The following is a 24,640-nucleotide window of genomic DNA, read 5'->3' on the forward strand; positions in this document are numbered from 1 at the left end:
CACCAGGAACCTCCTGTTCGCCCCATCCGTACCTCTAGATCTCAAGCAATTCGCATTCCACGTGCGGCAGCGGCCTAACCTAACTCGTCGCTGCTGTTTCTTTTTGTCAGCGCTCGCAGCGATGTCCTTTCTCAAAGCTCTCTTCCGACCTTTTTCCCGCACTGCTGTTGCCTGTTCGTGACGCGCGATCCCCGAGACACACTCCCTTTTCATATTGGATTGGATTGGAAAGCGTTTTTATTGCTTTATTGAGTGAGACTGTGGGCGGTGCGTGGACATGCAAGTCCACGCTGTGCTGCGGCTACCCGAACGCACGTCAAAAGAAACTCCTGATCCACAAGCTCATGCAACTTAAACTTTTTTTGTACCATCTATTTTAGGTGACCCCCCCCCCCCCCCCCTTCCGCACATGCTTGAAACAAAGATTTGAGGATTCCGTGTTACAAAATCACTTTTTCGGGCGTATAAGTCAGCCTATCACAGCGCCACTCCAGTCGGAATTTTTGTCGTTTCATCAACTCGCCCGGCCGCGGCAAGCAGGTCGGCTGGCTTGGACGTCATCCCGACCGCCGTTTGACGTACCCCGGGTGAGGTGCATTGGTGAATCGGCCATGAGCTTCTGACGGAAGGTGTCATCGTCAATGGCCACTCCAAACATGTGGGTACCAGAGGTGTGGATGGGCGGGTGTGTTGATGCCATCGCCAAACAGTAATTGGTGAATCGCCCTGATATTTCGACGGCAGCTGTCATCTTCATTGACCCATCTGGCTGAGTGGGCACCTAAGAACTGTAGAGAGTAATGTGGACGCCGCTTCCAAAGAAATGTGAATTGTGCGTAGGTCGGTTCATATCACAAAAAACGAATGGGATTTTTCATACCATCGTTGTCATGCCTTAGTGTCATGCCTTAATAGATCTTAGTGTTCGGCCACATGTGGGCGCCTACTTCTCGTGAATGGTAGGGAAGCAAGGCGGCGCTGCTCCGATGCGTTGAAATTAACTGAACCAGTAACTACCCACTGCCAAAACATTTCCATAGGCACAAGATCTCGATAACACTGCAAACCTAATGCAGTCTACATTAGTGAGGTGAGTTTAAGCAACTGTCCTCCAGATACGAGAAAGTGCGTATTCCACAACCGCGGCGCAGTCGATGAGGCTACATTAAAGTGCACAACTCAAATGTGTCTACCTACCTGTAAAGAAGGGAGCTGGCAACTTCAGGCGGATGCGAAGGGAAAAGGTCGCCATTAACAGGCATGGCAGGAACCCCACTTGTCTCGTTTCCTCCCCTGCAACTACTCCATATCGTTTGAGCTTATCGAAAGAACCGACAGATTGAGACTAGGGTCATAATCGAAGTAAGTATATTTGCATCAATCACAATGACTCTTGAGCACGGACTTTGGATCCGATTGTATTTGGCGCAGCTCTATTTTGTACTGGCGCTGGAGTACTGCTCCTCAAAGACGGAATACCACACGCTTTCTTTCAACGCTCGTTGCCGTCTCCGTTGTCCTCTTCCTTGTCCTTGCACTCTTCTCGGTTAACATTGCGGGGCCAGTTGCAGATGCTGCGGTCGATGTCCCACACTGTGCCTGCGGTGCAGCTCCGAAGCATCGGTTTCCCGTGGCCGCACTGGTAGTACCTGCGAGCAGCCGCGTATTTGATGAGCACGAAAATTTCTCTCTCTATCTCTCTCCCTGGACGTCAACGTGCACTTTGCGACAAAATTGGCCGTCGGCGCCTCGAATGGTCATTTTCTTGGGCTTTTAGAGCCGGATAGATCAGATACCATGTCATGGATCACACGTACAACGCTATTTGCGGACACAACACTTCTAATTGAAACAAAGGCTATAAAATTCACCAAAGATATTACAAAACGAATTGGAGACCGCAGATGACACCAGCCCACGTCATCCAATGGCCAAGCACATCATAGGGCGATTATGTCCTAGAAAGGCGGCTAGGCGCGCTAAAAAATGATGCCGTGTGAAAAAAAAAAATCGCCTGGTGTTCGGCCCAGTATATAGTTTTGCCCCGCTCACCAAAACATGTTCGCATTTCAGATCGAAATTTTTGTAGCTGAAATAATATCGATGATCTCACGAATATTTTTGGGAAAAATTTATTCTGTATCCTGCCCGTCAACGGGGTTAAGTGACACGTATGCCAAAAACAGCCCAAAACACACCCCTTGGTTTATAAATAAGATATATATCTCTAAGGGCATTTTCTATGAATCGAGATGGGCTTTCCTCTTTTATGTCGATTTCCTGCCTTTCATCGCGCTCACCTTTCTAGCTAATGTTTTTTTTTTTTTACATTTAATCCCTCCAGAATTTTTTTGCTGCATCGTCGTCCTCACAAACCCAACCTCTCACAAAGCATTATAGTTCATGAATATTTCTATAAGTTAAATTTGACTAACTTGGAGTAGTCTTACTTGGGGCTAACAATCACCATCAAACTGCTCTCGCCCTGCTTACAGTGGTGAACTGGCATCAAAAACATAAGCGAGGTTCCAGACTGTGCGAAAACACCAACGAGTTTTGAGCTGCCTGCAGGATAACTTACGCACGAGATGTGGTATTGCCGTTGCTTTCGTTGCAGACAGTCATTTTCAGCCAATCGATGGTGTCTGAAGGCAACTATGAATGACTTTTTCGAAAAAGGGCTTTTGCTTGGCTGTACCGTGAACCCCTTGCCGGATTTCAATTCGTTACTTTCAACGCCCCGTAATCATTGTCCTCAGAACTGCCCTGACCATTTATTACCTTTGTTCCATGTAAAGAGATTTTTGGCTCGCAGCTTAGCCAGGCCAGACCTCCGGTATGTAAGACCTTGTCGAATCACTAAGAACGTTTCCTGTTTTTGCTATGCTTTCATAGATCTTTATCTGCCTACAACCAAACTTAGAATGCATAAAAAGTTATAAGGGAGTTTCGAATACAGATTAAATTCCGATTCATTCATTCATTCATTCAGTCATTCATTCATTCATTCATTCATTTAGTCATTCATTTCCGTATTTTTATTCATGTAATATATTTCATGTACCGCTTTTTGTTTCTCGTTATCCCGATGAGGTACAGTGCCTTGGATGTCGGTGGTACCTACTTTGCACAGTCCGTCTGGTGCGGATAGAAGTTCCACGAGCCGTCCGTGCAGTCGGGCTCACTTCCCGGCGGAGGCCTGGGTTTCGGCTCGGCGGTCGTAGTCGTGCTCGTCGTCCATGATCCGCCCCCTTTGACAGACGCTACGGTGACCACTTTTTCAGGCTCTGGAGGAACCTGGTATCCGCTGATGGCGTCATGAATTATCCTCATTAGTGGGTTGCTACGGCCCTCGCTGCAATCGCCCTTATAGTCGTCCATGTCCACTGCCCACACCATGGCGCCACCGTAGCCTTCTTTCTTGATGAAGTCCATCTGTTTAAGCGCACGGGAAACGAAGTTATGCACGGTGTTGTTTGTAGTTGAAAAAGTATTAGCATTACTTTATTAGCTTAAAACGAAAAAAAATTCGAAGCAGCAGTGAGAGCAATTTTGTTTGAAAGACTTTGCACCTTTGTGTATTCTTGCGTACATCGGCCTGCCAGCTCGCAAGATTCATCATGGAATCTCGCGTTGAATGAAACTGAAGGGCACTCTTACTTGCGGATGTCTGGTCACATTTGCACCTCGAAATTATGCGATCAGAATCTAACTGCAATCGAAAGATAGAGAGACAGAGAGTGAGGCGGCGAGAGCGAGAGTGAGCGTGAGAGAGAGTGAGAGAGCGAGTGAGCGAGAGAGAGAGAGCGAGACCGGGCGAGCGAGAGAGAAAGACATAGAGAGAGCGAGCGAGCGAGCGAGCGAGCGAGAGAGAGAGAGAGAGAGAGAGAGAGAGAGAGAGAGAGAGAGAGAGAGAGAGAGAGAGAGAGAGAGAGAGAGAGAGAGAGAGAGAGAGAGAGAGATAGGCTGAAGTTCCACTTCTGGACATGTGAACTTGTTCGGCCGGTTACCGCAACTTTGGCTATTTGTTTTAAGTTCCGCCGCTTATACATTAGTCATGTCGATCAAATGGTGATAGCCAGAGAAGGTTTTCAAAAACAGTCAGAATATTGCTTTCCTTTGAAGGCCGTAGTGGCGTGAGAAAAATATTGGAGTAATCAGAATATTTTTGTTTACTCGGACATGCTGAATTGTGTCATTTTGTCAGCATGTGGGCAGATCTTTCATTTCATGTTCCGGAAAGGGCAGGATGCCCTTTATGAAGATGAACTTGCAAAAAAAGTGGAACCAGCTACTCCCGCCAATTAAGACAGCATAAATAAAAGGGTTTTGTTCACGTTGTCATATATTTTATCTTTATCTTAATCCCCTTGCAGAAAACACAAGCCATAGGATTGGCAGGTGCGCATACCGTTGAAGTATCACGAACCCGGTAAGCAACCGGTATGAACTCTTTGAAAGAGAAACGTTGCCACTTAAAAGAAAAAAGCACTCCCAAAAGCGCAAATTCTCTTTACAGCCACCGAAAACCTGCTGAGTCTGGTACTCTCTTTTACTAGGTCGATATGCTTCCAATGCTCTAGTAATAAAAACAACGGCACATTTTTAATAGGGTTCCCTGGCATGTACCGTGGAAACCCATGATAACACCAGACACTGGACGGATTGCACATAGCGCGTGTTCACCCGCGCATGTGAATAGTATGACCGACGAGGCTGCGGCCTCTCAACATTAGGATCACGTGATAACGCCGGGGACGTTCCGCAATGTTTACGAGGCAGTGTTAACACGGAGACTCACAAGTACTGCCTGCACAAGTCGGCGCATCGTGGCAAAACACTTTTTCCTCTTTTTATTTTAGAAGAAGAGTGTAAATTGAGTGATTGCGTCATATTAGCGGCGAACACAGGCTGGTCCATAAGCTCGTGCAGTATTAGGCCAGCACATATGAAAAAATATGGCTGCGGCTTAGCTCCGCTGACTGAGCCAAGCAAATGCTTGGCTCAGTCTGGTTGAGTCTTGCTTTGGCTTGGTTAACCTTTGATTTAGCTGTACGTAGTGTCTAGAATGGCGTCCAAGCTGATGGCTGCAGGCATGGCTAGAGTGCCGTCCGACGACATTCGAATATTAAAGACTAATCTAGTACCGGCCATAGCGCGTCTGTTGTTGTAGTGTACAGGATCAGTCTTAGTTTCTTAATCCCAAGGACGGTGGTTCGAGACGGGGTGTTTGCGTCGGTTATTTTTTTTTTATTTCTAAATTTAATTCTGATTTTTATGACTTGGTGTTTGAAATGATTTCTTTGTGGGGGTTAGGTCATGTTATGTTATGTTTAGGTTAGGATTCCATTCTGTACGTTATCTAGAGCGATGTAGCGCCAGACGCGCAATTTTGCTACAGAACGCCTGTGGACGTCGATATAGTGGAGTGCTTATAATACCGTCGGACGGCACTGTAGACGCGGCCTTAGCTGTATTGCCGACCACGTCGGCAGTACAGTTCGGTTGCGTGAACGCTCACAGGAGGCCGGGCGAACGCGGTGTTCATTCATTGCGAACGCACCGTTCCTCTTCGCCGGGCGCGAGACCAGTCACGTTTCCCGAAACGACCCAGCGCCGCATGCATGGGAGGCTGCGGGGGTGTTTGGCTGCCTAAGCCGCAGCGACAGTGGCGACCGCTGTCGGTGCCCGCAGGCGCCAACAGCGGGCCCGACGAATCACGCGATGCGCATCGAGGGTTGGGTCGCCGGGGGTGTGTTTCGGGTGAAAAGGTCATTTTTGCATCCTCCACGAAATCGCTGGACGAAAGTAGTAAAGCTGTGATTTAGAATCCGTTTCTGATTCCTTTCCCCATCTCCACCGTCCCCTCATCATGTAATACAACTAGCAAGCTCCCGAACCGAATTAATGTGTCGATGCGAGCTAGTTGGTACTTCATCATGTGAACAGGTTAAGCGCCAGGCACAAGTGGAGGAAGGATAACAGACAGGAAAGGGGCGCCCTGTCCCGAACCCGAATGTCCCGAACCCGACTGATCATGGCACACGACCATTTTTTGAAAGCTGGGTATAAGATTCTAAAAACACCTTCACCACATAATGTGAACTCCCATGTCATTCCGTTCAAGTGAAAGCTATTGCCAGAAGAAAAGCCTGAATTTGAGCTGGGCTTTTTCGAGTTGACGAACCCGGCCACCAGCTCCTTCTGATTCACATGTAGGCCTGACCAATGCTCCGAACCAGAGTGAGAGGTGGGGGGACATAGCGAGAATGGTATACAACGAAATGCGTACCTTAAGCGCAATGCTCTTCTCGTCCTCGTAGCCAACCCACTGGTTGTCCTTGTAGGCGTACGGGCACTTGCCGACGTCGTCCCACTCTCGCGTCCAGCCATTCTTCTGCACGTTCTCGCACACCTGGAAAACATGCATGTTCCACCTTATGATCGAGCGATCTCGTCGGTTCTCCGCGCCAGCCCGGTTTACAGCTTGGTAATGGGTTCGCATTGCAGGGTTTGGGGGTCTCTTCGGAAAACGCACGCAGACGAAAAAAAAAAAAGCCCGGCAAACATACTTGACTACGGAGCGTGCCCAAATAAATTGAAACAATTTGTACTTCTGTAGGTACACGGCAATGAATTTTGATAAAGTCTGTACTGTATCTTCTGCTGCTTAAGGAGACCTAGTCGTGGGACTCCGGAACGAATTGTGGTAGAATTTAATGCAGCTACTTGTGTCGCAAGGCCAATTCAGGCAACCTAATGGTACCGTCCCACCTAAAAATTAAAAAAAAAATACAGACATAAGAGCTAATAATCGTTATAATAATCACAATCATCATCATCATCGTCGTCGTCATCGTCGTCAGCCTACTAAGGTCCACTGCAGGACGAAGGCCTCTGCCATTGACCTCCAATAGCGCAAAGTTAACCCCGGAATTTTTTTTTTCATTTCATCCCTCCACGGGTTAATCTCGTCTCTCTTCTTCTAGACCCATCTCTGGGTATCCACCCTGTTACCCTAATTGTCCACCGGGAGATGATGATGATGATGATCCTTGGTGTCGGTTCGTCCCACTACATGACCAGCCCAAGTCCACTTCTTTTTCTTTTCTAGTCTAGTTCTACTGTAGTTCGTTCTCTGCTCCAGGTAGCCATTACGTGTCATTCAATGGCACTCTGATAAATTTGACTAAAACAAAAGGAGTTAGGCCCAAGTGCCAAGAATGAGTGATTGCGCACCGCTGCTGGCGCTTGTTCCACGTGAGGTGCATACCGATAAATCTAAGCGCGAGCTGTCCTTGGGTAATATCGTCATTGCTATTGGCAACCAATGAGGAATTATTCACGTTCTTGTAACGGTAGGTGTGCAGCTTCATTAGTTTGCAAATACCTGTTACGACCACTTTTTATGTGTGGTAGAGAGCAAACATCAGTATAAAAGGACGCACCTAAAAGTGGAATTAAACGCTGAAGCTGTGTGTTGATACGCGCCTCTACCGTGTCGTCTTGATCAGCGTCTATAGCCCTGTCAGCTTTTACCGAGCGGCCTAATTACCTCGCATAGTCGTTCATAGTACCATCACAGCCAAAAATGTATTTAGTTTCAATTATCGACACCACTAACTTGGCTAGCTTTAGGTGTAACATGTACAGCGCTTGTAGGCACGTACTGCCATCGGCTAAACACGTTTTATTTCAGCTCACGCTATTTGATTTTATTGTCATTTAAATCGAGAAATTCATACCGAGTCAGTGGAGTCTATGTAGCAAAACAACGCCAGGACTAAAGCGTATTTTCTTTTCAAAAATGCCTTGGCTTTACACCTTCGCCTGAGCAGTCCCTATTCGGTCTGTGCGCCACTCACCTGCAGAACTTACATGCCCAGGGCACATTTACGGGTACCTGCGCATGAGTTGCGGCCTTTAATTTCTGCACACCCAGGAAGCAAACCGAACATGTACCAAAAGAAAGGGTCACAGTACCTCAACGCTCAGCGGGAAATCGGAAGCGGAGACACTTATGACAAATAGCCTTTGCGTGCACGGACTTCAAGTTCAAATTTCGCGCTTGCCGCAAGGTCATTTAGAAAAGCGCGGGGCCGGTACCTCAAAGTAAGCCTGGAATCCAGTTTCATTGGTGTAGCGGCCGGGAGCGCCTCCGTCGAGCCACTTCTTCACTGGAGCACGGAGGCCGTGGTTGTCCCGGCTGCCAAGGGTGTACGTGCGGCCGTACAGCGGGACACCCACGATCAGCTTGTGTCGCGGCGCCCCGCGATCCGTCCACAGCCGCAAACCATCGTGCTGCAAGCGTATGTTCAGGAGCGCAGTGTGGAAAATCAATGCCCCCAGCTTCGTGGTATACTGCATAGCTAGGGCCTCAGTAGCCATGAACTAACCACAAGAAGAAAGTCAACGCCGCATCTTTGCGAGCTGTATGCCTTTGCTTACGCTCTTCGTTTTTTCTGAGTATTTTATTCTCTGATTGCGAGCAGTGGGGCTTTTTACTAAGTGCTAAGCTTAACAGAATCTTTAAAAAGCCGTGTGCGCATTTTGGCAATTCGCAAGTGATCAAAAAAGCGCTTCCAAACGCGGTGCATTGCAGGCCGTTGTTCTAAGGGCGAACCGATGCCTAGCCTTCTGTAAAGTTAAGCGCATTCACAGAAAAGAGGCACTTTCTGTCTAGTTTATAGATAACATCAGGCAGATAACTTAATTTTCTTTATTTATGTCACACAGCTATATACACCGAAATTTTTCGAGCTGAGCACTGCTTCCTGTTAAAAGCAAGCTGGCATTAGCAAGCTGTCTTAACGTTCTGCCTGTCTATGTGAGGCACTCAACGTGCAACGCGTTTTGAAAAAATAGGAGGACATCTCCCCTCATTCCCTCCTCACTCATGCCTTGATGCGTCATTCCGGAAAACTTGTTTTTCATCGACAGACCAAGCTACTACCCTGTATAACTCCTGAGGTTAGCTGGATCACCAATGATTTAAAAAACAGCGGCTACAATTTTACGAATATAACAGTATGATGCCCTTCGGAACAGCAGTGACAGCTCTCGCTATCGATGTGCAGCCCTCAGATAGATGTAAGGGGGGCAAATATCCAGTAAGCAATCTGGCTAATAAATATGTATATTAAAAGCGTCTATTCAGGAATTCTAACACGGTATTAGTCATGCAAAATGAACGCGGCAAGCGAGTATTAGAGAGAAACACTTCCTCGCTGTGCGTGTACATGGTTTAATCGGCGTATGTATTAGTGATGGTAGAACAACTGCAGAGCTTTCTCATACATATTCTGTTTCGCGTGTAGCAGTCCCCGCTGAAACAATCCAGGGCTGTCTTGAGCAAATTTCTCTCATCTCCTTAGATCTTCATGTTGAAGGCTTTTCTGCATATCATAGTCTATCCGCACGTTCCTAGCCTCGCTACCAAACGTGAAACGAAAGGAGGTTTTCTGAAACGTCGAATCTCCTATACGTGAGCATAAGTCGGAGCGCGTACTCACCACGTTCAGTTTCTCGTAGGCCCACTGGTCAAAAGGACGCTTGAAAAGCGGGCTGTGCACATCCGCGAATCCTGCCCAGTTACCGCGAAGGTCGTAGGACATAACGTGTATGTAGTCCAGGAGCCTGCGTCACAGTACAGAGAAGTGATAAATGACAGGTTTTAGTAGCGGAGCTGTGTTAGTTCGAGCTTTTTCGTAAGTCTGCTGTAGGTCGTGCGCCACGCAGGCGCCTCGCAAACACCTGTTCCCGTACCCACCAACAGAGGGCACAATGGTCTCGCAGGGGCGGTTCCTCTCCCTCTCGCTAAGTAGACGGGAGGTAGCCTCTCCGGCTGACAAATAGCTTTTCGCGAACCGTACAGTTTGCGCGGCGACGGCACTGCCATTCTCAGGCGAGCGCACGTTGCCGTTCGAGCCAGCACAAGAGCCCCACAGCTCCTCCGTTACGGCGGATTTCACACTGTGTGTAACTGGGTTTAACTTTTTTCTCCACTTCATTACGTTTTTAAGTGAAACGTTTGAGGTACCGACCGTAAAATAATAATGGTAAAACGGATACCAAAATGTGCAGCAATTTGTTTTTTAAAACTCCTAGGTGGCTTGCCTTCGCGTTTGTACTTCCAACACTACTTTCGCGGGCCCTACCGTTTAGCAGCGCGAATAGCTAACCAGAGTGTTCACTTGTAGCGAAGTTGCTTACAGGCAGGCCGGCGTACCACTGTGCTGGAAGTTTTTGTTCCGGTTACCAGGGTTCCCTCCGAGTCTTCTTAAAGTATCCCGAAGGTTCGAAGGTCCCGAAGGTTCCGCGAAGGGAGGTGCGGCAGCTCTTACCATGCTTAAGCTATACCGAAACACGTTGTTCGGGCAGTTGTGTGAAGTCTGTTTTTAGGACACAAGTTCGTTCAGACAAATAGTATAAAGAGCTGCTAGTGCGTATTACGTACAAGTGTGCATAACCGAGGAGGAAGATGCAAGAAAGCATCGCCTAATATAAATACTAAGAACTTTGTATAAAAGACGAATGAATGGGCGCGCTCCTCACGAATTGACAGTGCGAAGGGACGAGGATGAGGTGTAGACGGGACACAGTGCAGGCTGACAACAGGTGTTTACTGCACAAAATTACTTAAATACAGAATTCTGTTGCAACAAACCAGGGAAAGAAGGAAGAAGAAAGAAAGGCATAGACATTTCAAGCCGTCACTGCATGCAGCTCACGTGATGTCACCAGATAAAAAAGCAATTTCTCTTTCGGTTAACAACACCGAAGGGTAGCTGACACACGTGTCTTTGTCAGAATATATCTCGTACGCTTCAACGATCTCCCGTGTCCTTTGATTGTTACCTTTATAAATTATGGAGCATTTTCTGAGGTCCGTTATCTCCCTTTTCTACGTTATTGCGATGCTCGCGCAATATGTCATTGATAGCAACCACAATCTTTACAATGGGTGCCTATAGATGTCAGTTATCTCCTTTTTCCACGTTATTACGATGCTTGCGCAATATGTCATTACCACATCGTCCTGTTTGTAAGATATACTTTTCTTGCGCTTGTTTAGCGGTATTGAATAAACCACGCCATCCGAGCAAGCCACGAACGGCGTGCGGTGTTTGGTGCTACACGTAGCAGGCTTGACGTCGCCCTCATTAACTTTGTTGCAAAGCTTGGATAGCTTCTTAGGAGCGGAGAATAGCCCGTTGACGTTAGGGCGTTTTCCAATCTTCTTCAGACTATGTGAAAGCATGTGAAGGTATGGGATAGTGGTTATTTTTGCATTATCTCTCCCTTTTCGAGCATCTTGCCTGTGTCATTCATCCTTCACCTGTTTTAAAACATTCTCAGCTACCGAAGTCTGTAATTCTACCGAACAGCCGGCGGCAGTCAGCCGAGCCGTCTGTCCGTGAAGGCTGGCTTGAATTAGGCGAATACAAGATTTCTTAACTGCCTTCGAGATACACAGTCGAGATCCCACGTTTTACCAATTTAGAACGGGCAGAGTGATACAGGAGTATGGGCTTCAAACAATGAAGCTCGGATGGCGTGGGTTATTCAATACAGCTAAACAAATGCAGGAAAAAGTATAGCGGACAAACAGGAAGATGTGTCAATGACAGATTTCGCGAGCACCGCAATAACGTGGCTAAGAGAGATAACGGACATCTAGGCGCAAATTGTAAAGATTGTGGTTGCTATCCTGACCTCAAAGAGTGCTCCATAATTTATAAAGGTAACAATAAAATGACACGGGAGATACTTGAAGCATACGAGATATATTTTAACAAAGAAACGTGTGTCAGCTACCCTTCGGTGCTGTTAACAGACAAATAAATTGCTTTTGTATCTGGTGGCAGCACGTGAGCTGCAGTGACAGCTTGAAATGTCTATGTGTTTCTTTCTTACTCCCTCTTTACCTCATTTGTTGCAACCGAATTTTGTATTTAAGTGATTTTGGGCAATAAACACCTGTTGTTAGCCTGCGCCGTGCCCCGTCTACGCCTCGTCCACGTCCCTTTGCGCTGTTCCGAGAATCATCTTACTTGGGTGAAACCGAAAATAAGCGCCTCTCATGCGGACATCTCAAAAGTCAGCAGCTGCGGGACTGGCGATTGCCGCTTCTGCTGCTGCTGCTGTTGGGCCGTTGCTTTGTACACAACGCATTTTGGTTCGCGGTATGACCGCTGGCGACTATGCGTGTTATTGTGCGCATTTTTCATTTGATGTTATTGCAGCCAGCGCTGCCTGCACTAGTCTTGTCTGCTGCTGGCGGTGTATTCCTAGGATTCAGCCAGTTCGTTTTTGTTTTTTCTTTTTATCGCTGTCTAGTTGTATGACTCACAACAAAATCATTAAATAGCTTTGCGTTATCCCTATAAAAACGCTCAAAATATAGACTACCTACCTGAAAAAGAAGCGTTTTGTTTTATGTGCATACTGCCCCGACCTGTGTCATTTTCACAAACCGTCACTTGAAATACAGTATATTCATCGACCTGGCAAGAAAACGAAGTTTTCTACGCACCAGAGAACATATAAGCCCCGCTGTTCAAAGTTTGAACGTTCAGGTAACGAAAATGACTGAAATAGGTAGAGGCAAATGACTGAAACTTGCAATTAAATGCTCTGTCTACTCCAAATTGCTATTTCTGTGCCGAAGCTTGGCGTTCTGCTTCGTGTAGCAGCCGTGTACGATGGCATTGGTATCATGCGAATAACACTAGCTAAAATAAACAGTGAATACTGTTTAGTACTTCTTACACCTTAAGCTACATTTTAGGCTTTCCAACTAATGACAGAGTAGTTCATAAAAGGTTAGTATCGGCTTCGCTGTCAAATTTGTACCAGCCTTTTTGCTATGAGTGCACTATAGGGGAGTTGTCAATTAGAGTGGTCAAAGTGCACTTACCTGCCGAGCTGTTCGACTTCGTAACCTTCATCCAGCCGAAACTTGGCCACGGGTACAGCACACGTGATGAGAAGCTTGTGCTCGTCGAACACAGCCCTCATCTCCTGCAAGCAGCCCAAGTGAGAACAACTTTCTACGCACTTAAGGGAATGTTGTCAAGTACTTAAGTTTCGCTAAAAGTGGTCTTAAACATGTATTGCACACATGACTTCGTAATTGTGGGCGTACAGTATTTATACGCCTCCAAGAGAAACAGTGAATACGTAGCCTAAGGAATCTGAACTATGCGGGAATGTTTTTTTTTTGCAAGTGTCTCCCAAGAGCAAGACAACTTAGTAAAGTCATTCAGTGGTGTTCCCGAGCGGAGTGGTATAATTGGCAATAAGTACAACAAAAATGCAAATCAACAACGTTCAGTGGTGCGAAGTGCAACTTCGCTCAATATAAAGTCAGTATCAAACGTATGTTTCAGAAGGTCAAATGAACCAAGCGTATTGAAATAAGGAACACTTCTTAGTCATCATTTAAAACATCCTTCAATTTTAATATTGTTTGTTTGCATGGTTAGGCACGACAAGACTGTTTTTATAAACTGTCTGCGTATGTCCGCCCATTTCCCACCATCTAGGGTACAACCGTATGTTGGGCGTAACGAATACTGTCAAAAGCCGACTCCACATGGCCCACTGCGCGTTCGTCGTTGGCCGTATGAACAGGACGCTATATTCATCGTTTGCTTCATCGAAATCAAAGGCTGAGGCACAAAGGCTACGAGCCTATTTCTGTAAAAACCTAGTTTGTAAGCTATGCCGAAGCTAGCAGTGGAGCTGACATAAATACCGTTGTTCGCGCCACCAAATTATAAATCTTGAGGAGAGTGTGGAGGTGTATAGAGCAGCATTATTTAGCTTTCATGTGAAACTGGTACCGATATACCCCAGCGAACCGGCAAAACTTCCTCAACACTTGAAAAATTGGAAATATAATTTTTTTTAGTGAATTGGAAAGAGCTTCGTAACTGCAAAACCCTTAGGACGCTCCTTCATATGGTAGGTAGCTGCGACCACGTCCCACTAAATTCCCGCAATCCCTCGCATTCTTACGAGCTTTGGGTGAGAGGTCTGACCAGCTGCGACTTCAATGATCAGCGCCTGCTGCAGCTGAGGGTGTTTAGGCTGGAAGAGCTCACGGGGTCTTGGGCTAAGGATTTCTCCCTATTGGTTTTCGCAGTAAATATGTTTGCTCTCTCTCTCTCTCTCTCTCTCTCTCAACTAAAACTCACGTTTATTAATTTTAGCATCAGTGTATGCCCAGGTTGGCAAGGGGATTTTTCGACAGTTCGTTTATCTGGAATGTTTACAGGTCCAACTTTGTCCCGTCGCAAGTGTCTTGAATATTATGTTTTTCACGTGACGGCTCCCGCTACGTACCTTCACTAGCTTGAGAAAGTTTTCCTTGTCGGAGAACTTCCCCTGGCGGTCGCTGGCCCCGGGGTACTCCCAGTCAAGGTCGAAGCCGTCGAAACCGTACTTGAGGACCCAGTCGAGGGCGCTCTGCACGAACGCCTTGCGACGAGCCCGGACGCCCACCATGTCCGAGTACTTCTGACCCCCCTCGGCCCAGCCGCCCACGGCCAGCAGAGTCTTGAGGTGAGGGTGCTTTTGCTTCAAGGACACGAACCGGCTCAGGCCATCTGTATGTTTGACCGACAGATCAATTCGCCTTAATCACACAACTGCGATTTGCCAGGGTAATGCCTCTCGCTGAACTCGTGTCAAGTTTATTGTTCAGTGCACGGAATCTGGTTATTCAACGTATCGAAATGCGCAGAAAAGAGAAAACGGTAGCAAACCGGAACGTGAAACGTCTTTGAAAAATCATAAAACAAACGAGAATATAGTGACTCGTGCTCTGTGTTCTGATGAATACACAAAACGTGCGATGAAAAACGGGCTAAAAGGTGTTTTAATTATCTCATTGTGAGCAGTCGCTACAACGCGAGGCTTCCGCCGCTTTCCAGTCCCCTGAAAATGACGCATTAAATTACCTATTTTCATTGTGCGCCACTAGGAAGCCAACCCTATTACGTTTTCCGTGTTGACTGACACTAGGTTGATGGCCTTTCATCGTATTGGACCGGAGGAAAATATGAAAACCAAAATAAATGATGTTTTTTTTAAGAATCAAACAATGAAGTTTTTTTTTATACTTTTTTCCTCTGTTCCCTGCTATCTGAGCTCAGGTTGTTCTCCTGTCGGTAACCCCACAGGAGCCGTCGAAAACTTTTTCCCTTCTGTTGAACAAATAGGAAGCCCTACGATTTCTTTTTTATCATTTCAATGAGAGCTCTATCTAATAATACCAGCGATTAGATATTTTTACGAGAGGAAATGAAGTGAGCAGGGTACATGACCCTGTGGTTCAAGCCGCGACGCCCTAGCAGCTGTGTGTAGGCGCGCTTTGCGCGCGGGCTCCATCATGGCCGCTTTGTAAACAAAGTAAATAGATGGCTCATCACCCTTAACCATAGTTCCCGCCCTTTGTCCTGCGGTCACGTAACGATTTGAATCATACGCAAAATCAGGTTATCTATTTTAAACGACTCCGTTGACTTAAAGGGACCCTGCAACACTTTGTTCGACTTTTTTTGAAATCCTAAATGCTTGCAGACCCCACATACCCAGTACTTAAATTAGGGGGTCGCAAAGTACCTCATCCAAAAATTACTGCTTTATGCCTATCAGATAACTTGGAAACTCGCTCAAAAGATTTTTCTCTCTTTCCCGGTCTTGACGTTCATCGACGATCCGAATTTCGTCATTAAGGCCATGTAGCGGCTGTTGACCGGTTTTCCTTCCGTTGTAGCAATGAAATCTTCTCGATACCGACTTTAAAAATAAAACCGCAAGAACAAAGCCGAAACGGAAAGCGTATCCGGTGCGACGCGCAAATCACGCAGTGCCTCTCCAAGCTGGCAATAACTATAGCTTTTGCAGTGCTTCCAGACGTGAGGTTAAGAGTGAAAGCGTTTATCGAAAGTGCTACAGCGTGCCATGAAGTCGCGGGCTATGAAAGGATAATCAGCAAGAATGCTTTCGTCTGTCCAAAGCCGTCGCTTTTACCTTTTCCGAGGTCGAACTCCTGGTCGATATGCTTGACTTTCCAGGTGGAGTTGTCCAGTCCCACGAACGAGTAAACGAGGTGCGTGCACAGATCGGTAGGGATGTCCTCGATGTCGTATGTCATCGGCGAAGGCCTGTTGTAGGCCCACGTCTGGTAGTAGCACACCACGAGCCCGGATCTGCCCTTGCCGCCGCCGCCATCCTCCACAACTCTGTTGCCGCTGTATCCTGCGGTATCTGAAACAAGGTGCGCTCGTGAGCTGCTTGTCTTCATGACTTCCCCCCAAAACTTCGAGGCATGCAGACAACAAGGAGCACTAAAATAACATCCACTACTTCTCGTGTTTAGCCGTAACAGCGCACTTGTCTCTGGCGGAGTAACAGTAATAACTGTAACAGTAAAAAGAAGTGACAGCAGAAGTGTTTCGCGCAGTAATAGCACACAGACTCTCCGGGACAACAGAAGAGACTCAGAACCAGTGCTATCAGCCGATGTTTAGCTGAATTTTTAAACATTTTCACTTATTGCACCAGTCAGTTAACCTTAAAAATTTACGCGAATCTCTACAAATTCTGTTTTTCTTCCTCACATAGTCGCTGCAGATCCCCAAGGTATCTTTTTGTTAGAACGATAGTTTAGCGACTGCTAGCGAGCGAGCCTCAAAATAAAATTCAGTTTATACTCAGCGTTCTGTGTGTGTGTTTTCGTCGTCCCCTTTTATCCGCGCTGTTACCTCACAAAATGGCTTAGGAACTGGCCCGTGAGTCTGTCCTCGCCTTTTTCCTAGGAGGCCTAGGAGCGCAATCACCGCTGCAATCAGGTTCTGCACCGGTACAAATGAACTACCCAACTTACAAGCGGTTGTCCGGAGGGCAGCCTTATTTTGCGGCGCTCATTTGCTAAATAAAATGTCTGGTCACAATTAAATACTTGAAAAAAAGGTATTAAGTGTCGAAGTTAACCATGTGTTTCGAGTCCCAGTAGCAAGCAAAGGCTAAGCCTACGTAAACCAACGTCTCCTGGAGTTCCACCGGGAGTCAATAATGCCCAGTCTACACATTATGCGAAAATAAAGCAAATTTCATTCGTAAACTTCCAAAGCTAGTAAATCCCCCCAAAAAGAAAAAAAGTCTCCTGTTCCTGGCACAAACCCGACGAACTTCAACTCACGCCCTGGTGTGGCACGATGCTCCAATATGCCCATATGATAGCATCCAACTCGTCCTTTCGACGGTTCGCAAAATTCCATAATGAACTTTAAAAAATCCGGAAATTCACTTTCTTTCCTTTTTTCGGAACTTTTCTACAGAAGTGCCGCGTATTAAGTATAGCTTTCTCTCTCCAAGGAAATAACGTTTAGACCAGGGCACATATTTCGAATACCGGCCGCGGCGGCCGCTTTTCTGATGGAGGCGAAAAGAAAAAAATGCCCGTGTGTACGAGATTTCGGCGCACGTTAAAGATCCCCAGGGGGTCAAAAATAATCCGGAGCCCTCCACTACGGCGCGCCTCATCGCCTGCGTTGCGTCGGCGCGTTAAACCCTACAATCATCATCAACAACGTATTCCGAATACGTGCTCGCGATTTATGAATTCGCCCGTGCGTCTGTGTCTGCTATTCACCTAAATTTTTTTTCAACTTCGCTCGCTCACTCAACTATACCACAAAAGACCAGTTAAGATGATAGCTAAGAAAGGGAAAAGGGCGAGGACTTACCGTTACTTGGCGCCGCACCAACAATCACAGCTGACAGGCCTAGGGCGGCAATTAGCAGCGCGAGCATCACGTCCACAGCAGTGCTGGCGAAGTGGCCGCAATGCCGCAGGGTCATCGATGTACAGCCTGCGGGTTCGCCTTGCTCAAAACCGCTTTACAGGAGTGGAGGCAGCGGCGGCAGCGCTGTTTATCTTTTTCTCCCGCGAGAGGCTGCAGCTTTTTATAGGTCGATCGGATTTCACGCAATGACCCGTTACCCGCCGTCGGAGCGGATATACATCGGCGGGACCGGTGGAGCTCTGTACAAGACGCCAGGAACGAAACGGGGGGGAGAGAGGAGGTATTACCGGCCGCAAATCAATGCGCGAACGTACGAAAAGGATGCGCTCAATGGGTCCAGGAATGGGGACAGTCGAGGCCTTCTCTGCCGCCGGCACCTCCCTCCCCTCTTCTCCACCGTGTCTCCTCTGCTTGCAACGGCCGCGCTGCCATGCTTCAGCCCTTCTGGCACCGGCACAGGACGACAGAGGACGCGTCAACCCGTTGTTTCTTTGTCGACCCAGCGCATTGGGTTAGCGCATGCTGCGCTTTTCTGTTATGCGCTTGGTTTCCGTCGTGCGCGCGCTTCCCACATCTTAGCAAGTCAAGCGCCGACATCCTCAGCCCTCATTACAACAGCCTCCTCCCATTCCCGTTTACGCGCGCGCGCAGGCATAAACAATAAGACGCGCACGCACGGATTAGCACCCACGCGCAAAGCTTGGCTACGCCGCGTTCCACACACTTCGTGCGTGTGTGTGTACTGTTGGTTTTTCGTGGCGTTGTCCTCCACCCGAAAACAGTTCGTCGGAAGAGAGCCATCCGATGTCCTTTTATTTCTTGTTTTCTTTCGTCAGGCTTGAACGAGCCGCGGATTTCGGCTCAATGAACGAGCCGACTACGCCTGGGCGTTGCAGCGTTGGTGTTGCTAGGGGTGAAGGGTCGACGGCTATGAGCGGGCAGGCAGGCGGCGTCTGACGATGGCGCTTGAAGTATCGCCCCCCAGATGCGAAGAGGTGCGACTCATCACTCGTTTTTTTCTTGTTATTATTGTTATCAAGCAAAGTGGCTATTGCGAGATACGCGCACCTCATTTCATGTTATCTTAATCGCTCAAATCACAGGCAATGATAATTTTTCACCGCACCATGACAGCAGTTGGGGCTTTTCTTTTTTATTATTTTCGGTAGAGCCGTTGCGCACGTTAACGATGACTTGGGGAAGACGGAGGAAACGGACATCACATCGCAAGAGCGGACGGGGCGGCATTGGACCCTATAATAAGGTACAACCCACTTCTTCGAAAGTAACGCCCTCGAAAAAAGAGCCGCAGCTTGTGTTAACGTACGAAAACAAAAACTTGCGCAGGCGGCGGTCGCCACCCTTCTTGGAAAATATCTTCGCCGTGCAGTGATATGAAGCCCTGATACATTCTACGTGATCACATGTGGGTGGAAAATGCTGCAGGTGTGTCTCTTTTTCAGAGGACAGAGTACGTTGACGCCTGTTGCGTACATACCGGACGGATTCCGACTACGCTGGATAACAGAGATTAGATGTAGCGGTGTGCTTCGTCCAGCAGTGCGCATAATAGGGCCGCTACAACTCTTGTTGTTGAAGATGATGCTGGTGTAGGTTGTCGTTATGTGTCTACGGTTTATGCGCGTGCATGTGAGTTCGTGTTTGCGCTCGTGGGCATTGTGCTCAGACACCTTGCTTGCCCGAAAGATTGGAATATAAAATATGAAGTGCGCATTGAGGTGTTAAGGACGACGGCGATGAACGGGATAGTGTGAGCAACGCATGTACCAATGCCTGGTTAGAGCCACGCCTACACCACATTACACCTCAAAAGGACTTTTTAGCTGTCTCGTAGTGCTATCTCTTTCTCTATTCCTGTCCCTCCTCCTACCCTTAGAATATCCCCCCTCTCGCTCTCTCTTTCTGTTTGCGGCGGTTTAATCTCCTATTGGTAAAAGGTAGAGATTATATTATCCTTACATTGACTCGGGCACATGCATTCCATTTTTTTTTACTAAAACATGTGTATCTGCAAGTCTCGTGCACGACTTGATAGCGAACAAAGTCTACCTTTCGTCCCCAATTTAACACCTGGGGGGAGGCAGAACACGCACTAGTTAACTTTGAGTAAAGATAACTGCTTTTTAACTGTCCGGTTTCATTACACGCCTTACATGAAGCCAAATGAAACATAAACAGGGTTCCTGCAAAAACACCTGCACGCGCAAAGACCCCCTCTCACCGTAAGGACGACCTGAGACCACCTTGCAGGTCCGCTACGTCGCAGTCTCTCGTTTCGCATAAGGTGATGCCGGGTCCTTCTAGCGCAGCCCAAGTTGACATCCCAGATCGCCGCTGCCTCTCTCACAGCGACAAAATCGTCTTTAAGCGAATGTGTCGCAATGAAAGAGTTTGATTGCCACAGCGAGGCCTCGCGTGGCGATCACGGCGGGCGTTGGATTGATCTCTCAATTTACGTAAAACGCGCGGTGGCAGCGTCTCGACGCGTACTGTGAAGGCCTACGAGTTTAGCTGGCGGGCGGGATCAATTGGAGCTTCGGGTTTCTTTTTCGTTAGTAATATTTACACATTTCGCTTCCCCCCCCCCCCCCAGGGTGCCTACAATAGCGGTCGTACGACAATTCTCCTAGCGCAGCGGCTAGCCCGGAAGGTGTTGAAACAACCTCTTGTTCATGAGATACTAACTCTCGTTTCTTCTTGTGCAAGGAGTGCAATGAGCTGGTGTCTTACATTCATCTGCTGGCGTAAGAAATGATGCCCCTGTAGTATGCCGGTCGCTCATTACCTCTTCATTGGGCGCTACTGAGCCTCTTTTCTTGCTCGGCTGGTTTCTGACGCTCCTGGGGGCAGTGAAAAGAAAACAAGGAGTAGATCGCAACGTGCCTGATAAGCCCTAGTACGTGTTGTGCAACAGTCCGAAGTCTGACAAAAAAATAACGGTGACCGGTTCGCCGCGCCGGCCCTCGGATTGCCCTTGAAACATCACCGCGACATGCCCGTTTGGCTGGTAGTCGCCGAGTTCGAACGAACCGTCCTGTTTTGGTTGCGCTAGTTTACATTCGCAAAAAAAAACCGCAGCAATAAACCGCCTTGTAAGGCGATGTCACAGCACGTGCCAATTTCTATGAATACCTTACTACTTTATATAAAGATGCAGTGATGTGCAGAAATTTTTTGAAATTTTTCTAGTTCAAAAAAATAGGGATGGTGAGCCTTACCTGTCTAATGACAAATAACCACCGTTCTAAGCTGTCCGACCGTGATCTACATGGTAACTTAAACATAATGTGCACGGCAACCTCATAGCATCCTACCGTTTTAAAATTGGTAGCATCGGTAACATTGGACGGTGATCTGCATGGTAACTTGGCTCGCTGTCATTCGAGGTAACGGCGGTTAAACAATTTAAGCAAGGCTCCTAACATTCATGCACCTCCAGTGGCCCCTATTACGTGTGTAGAATACTGATAGAATTACTACGTAGCTTCTGTAACAAATCCTTGTGCGGAGGGATGCCTATGAATGGAACCCCACAACTTATCTTGTAGGAGGGCTGGATATCCGGACTGTACATCGGTTCGGATCTAGTTTGCGGCTATGGTACCCCTTTTCAAGGGCAATCTAGAACACCTTTCTTTCACAAATAAAATTATCATTGCGGTTAACCCTTTGATTGATTGATTGATTGATTGATTGATTGATTGATTGATTGATTGATTGATTGATTGATTGATTGATTGATTGATCGATCGATCGATCGATCGATCGATCGATCGATCGATTGACTGACTGACTGACTGACTGACTGACTGACTGACTGACTGACTGACTGACTGACAGTCTAGGGCGAAAGTTGGGACACAAGAGCAGCCAAACAAATTAAGACTTGACAGCAGAGCCGACCAACACCACATGATATGGTCCTGCCATGAGCTCCAAAAAAATACGACCGCCTATATAGAAAATCCGATGGGAATACACTTAAAAGATACAAAATTAAGACTGCAGAACAATGGGAGACTGTTCTGCTCAGCTCCACACCGGAGGCACAACTCAGAGCAGTACGGATGGTCGAAGCCGCCGCTAGGATCCAAGGAATCCTGGCAGACGGCTGATGGAAGGGGACCACCCAAGACGTCTACCCTTCAGAACCCATCTCGGGCATCAATTAAAGTCTCTCTCTCTCTCTCTCTCTCTCTCTCTCTCTCTCTCTCTCTCTCTCTCTCTCTCTCTCTCTCTCTCTCTCTCTCTCTCTCTCTCTCTCTCTCTCTCTCTCTCTCTCTCGTGGGGATCACAACTTTCAGATAACACGTAGACTGAGGTATCTTGTTCGTCGCTGTGACCACGCCCATGAAAATGCAACGCGGGAAGATTCAACCAATGTTCTTGACATCACACCATCGCATCGGTTTGTAAAACACTATTAGGTACACGGCCTCCAAGAACAGCCGTCGTGATGCCAACGTTGGCATGTCCAAAGGAGCAACCACGCTTCACCCACCAACGCGGCGTAGACCAAGCCAGCTATGATATTCTGCGAGGCACGTGTGTCAGACCAAATCAGGACTAGACGCTTATTGTAAAACAAATATCTAGCATGTGGCCTGCGTAGGTGGCTTGCACCACCTGGAGATGTACACTATATCACCACGACAAAGAAGAGACAAGAGAAAATGACACTTACTGGGTCAGCGTGGTCGAGGTGAGCAATAACGCCGAGAAAGGGCTTCGCGGCAAACGATGATGTAAACCTCAATGCACGACAAAACCTCCCTCAGGTCCTCGTTTGTAGCACATGTGGTGCGCTCCGCCATCTGTTTGTGGCTGATAGTACACGGGATTCACATGAATGGGGCTGTAGCAGTCCTGCAGTATACAATGTGTATAAATAATAAGAAATGCGGCGTCATATACACAGGTTGCAACATTGCTCACTCGACCATACTACGTGGTCGTACTTTAAAGGGACCTTGCAGCACTTACTACCAGCTATTCGGAAAGCCTTTTAGGGTAAATTCTATTGTCCCAGCCATCTTCTCCCATAAAATTTACAGAAATCCGTTCACTATCACTGGAGCTGCCGCGAAATTAAAAATCGCGCTGAATCGTCGCTTCTCAAATCGACCTGCGACTACGCCACGAAGGATGCGCGCTCTCACCTTACGAGGGAGGCGTCTCGTTACGTTCTATTCTGCGGCCTTCGATATATCACAGGGCGGGAAGTTTTCTGGTTTTCTACGCGACGTGGAGTACTCGATTTCCGGTGTGCTTCAGGATTAAGCAGGCATTGGTACCTGCTCGCGCGCGCAAGCTCAGGCACGTAGGGAGTTTTTAAAGCAATAGACGCTTGTTGGCGAATAGTCTGGTTGCAAGTGAAGTATAGATTTCGTCACTCCAACTTCGCGCGCACTGGAAACACACACACACAAAATGCCAAAATCGTACGTACAGGTTCAGGCATATAAGACGTTAGTAGTACAGCGCCGACGACGGTGGATCATCATCGGAAGTGCGAGAAATTACCCGTGACGTTGACAGGAACAGCCAATAAGTCAAACCCCGCTGTAATGATGCAATTGAAGCAGTGCATAATGAGGAAAATTCAGGATAGCGAGGTTGGTTTCCCCACAAATTTCGCATATATTTGCGAGCTTACCGCTTCCGCTATTCCTGGCAGTGTAATCTAAACGTCGCGCAGCATTATTACCGCTGATAAAAAAATTCTGAATGGCCTCTTTAATATTCTAGCGCAATGTTCGAAAGGTCTAGCACAGGGCTCAATCTCATCAATGAAAAATTCCACTGATGGTTACTCGCATGATGCGAAGCGTGTATTTACGCAATCGCCTGAGCATATAGTAGCCGTAAGTATTGTTAGTGCCGTTTGATAAAATTATTTTGAATCATATGACAAGTACGAGTTAATGCGAAGGATAAGTTTGGCATCCACTTGAAATGTAGCAATACGGCTAAAAAGGAAAACTATACAGCTTTCTAAGAGGGTGCTCGATACAGTGCTCAAAGAGTGTCCCTCGCAGTGTCTTTGGGACTGCGGCTTTCCGTGGACATTCAGCTAAAGGACGTTTTAGGACCATGGGCTTGTCCCAAACTTGCTTTACGGGCTACCAAAGCTCTGATAGAGTACCTGCAACACACAGGTCTAGACCAGTCGCTGTGAATAACTCACTGTTTCTGTGCGCATCAAGTTCTTGAACATCATCGCCATCATCTTCATCACGTCAACTGGCGTAGTAAGTTAGGCATTTTAGCTCGGCTAACGTCGCCAGACTTCATTAAAACTTGTTCTCTCTCTCTCTCTCTCTCTCTCTCTCTCTCTCTCTCTCTCTCTCTCTCTCTCTCTCTCTCTCTCTTTCTTCTCAGTGGAAGCAAAAATTAGTTCTCCCCCGGGATTTGCATCTTACACTTTGACGTCTAAAGTCGTCTACCGATACACGCAAATTTCCACATGATGACTTTGATGTTGCTTGGGTCTTTATTAGGCTCAACGTTAAGCCTTACGTCCGCTAACGTTTCTGGTGTACGCAAGAGAGGGGAAAGGGTCGCGTTTTCTACCGACATTATTGCGTTGGGGCAGGAATAATTGACGAGGCCAGTGACAATGTCTATCATGACGAATGTCGATAGCTATTTTTTACAAAGCTTACGCGACTTCTGTGCGTGCACTCACCGCCACGAGCAGCCACATTATGGTACCCCTGAAGAAAAATAAAGAGAACAATCTGGTAGTTGTGTCGACAGCCCCCACTGCGTCCTGAAGTCTTCATGCATAAGTATTCCTA

At 47.3% G+C, this 24,640-nt stretch overlaps 1 protein-coding gene across 3 annotated transcripts in view; it reads right to left on the bottom strand.

Moving 5' to 3' along the window:
- Positions 1–1,351: 1,351 nt before the first annotated feature.
- The window catches only part of LOC144169886 (endochitinase-like), a 53,965-nt gene continuing 30,676 nt past the window's right edge, over positions 1,352–24,640 (bottom strand). Inside the window, exons 2-12 of one of the 3 annotated variants that reach the window (XM_077699297.1) lie at positions 22,525–22,706; positions 20,571–20,680; positions 17,760–17,885; positions 16,042–16,278; positions 14,350–14,612; positions 12,920–13,023; positions 9,513–9,636; positions 8,107–8,301; positions 6,293–6,415; positions 3,125–3,435; positions 1,352–1,649 (exon numbers count right to left, since the gene is read on the bottom strand). In XM_077699297.1, coding sequence (XP_077555423.1) covers positions 1,493–1,649; positions 3,125–3,435; positions 6,293–6,415; positions 8,107–8,301; positions 9,513–9,636; positions 12,920–13,023; positions 14,350–14,612; positions 16,042–16,278; positions 17,760–17,885; positions 20,571–20,622 — 1,692 coding nt within the window. In that variant the 5' untranslated portion in view covers positions 20,623–20,680; positions 22,525–22,706 and the 3' untranslated portion in view covers positions 1,352–1,492. Of the gene's footprint in view, positions 1,650–3,124; positions 3,436–6,292; positions 6,416–8,106; positions 8,302–9,512; positions 9,637–12,919; positions 13,024–14,349; positions 14,613–16,041; positions 16,279–17,759; positions 18,822–20,570; positions 20,681–22,524; positions 22,707–24,640 lie in introns of those variants that run through there. The other 2 variants (XM_077699301.1, XM_077699298.1) reach the window with 2 other exon arrangements.

This window comes from Haemaphysalis longicornis, unplaced genomic scaffold (assembly GCF_048455015.1).
Source record: "Haemaphysalis longicornis isolate Haplotype H1 unplaced genomic scaffold, Haemaphysalis longicornis Haplotype H1 scaffold_2, whole genome shotgun sequence".
In the NCBI taxonomy this organism is placed as follows: domain Eukaryota; kingdom Metazoa; phylum Arthropoda; class Arachnida; order Ixodida; family Ixodidae; genus Haemaphysalis; species Haemaphysalis longicornis.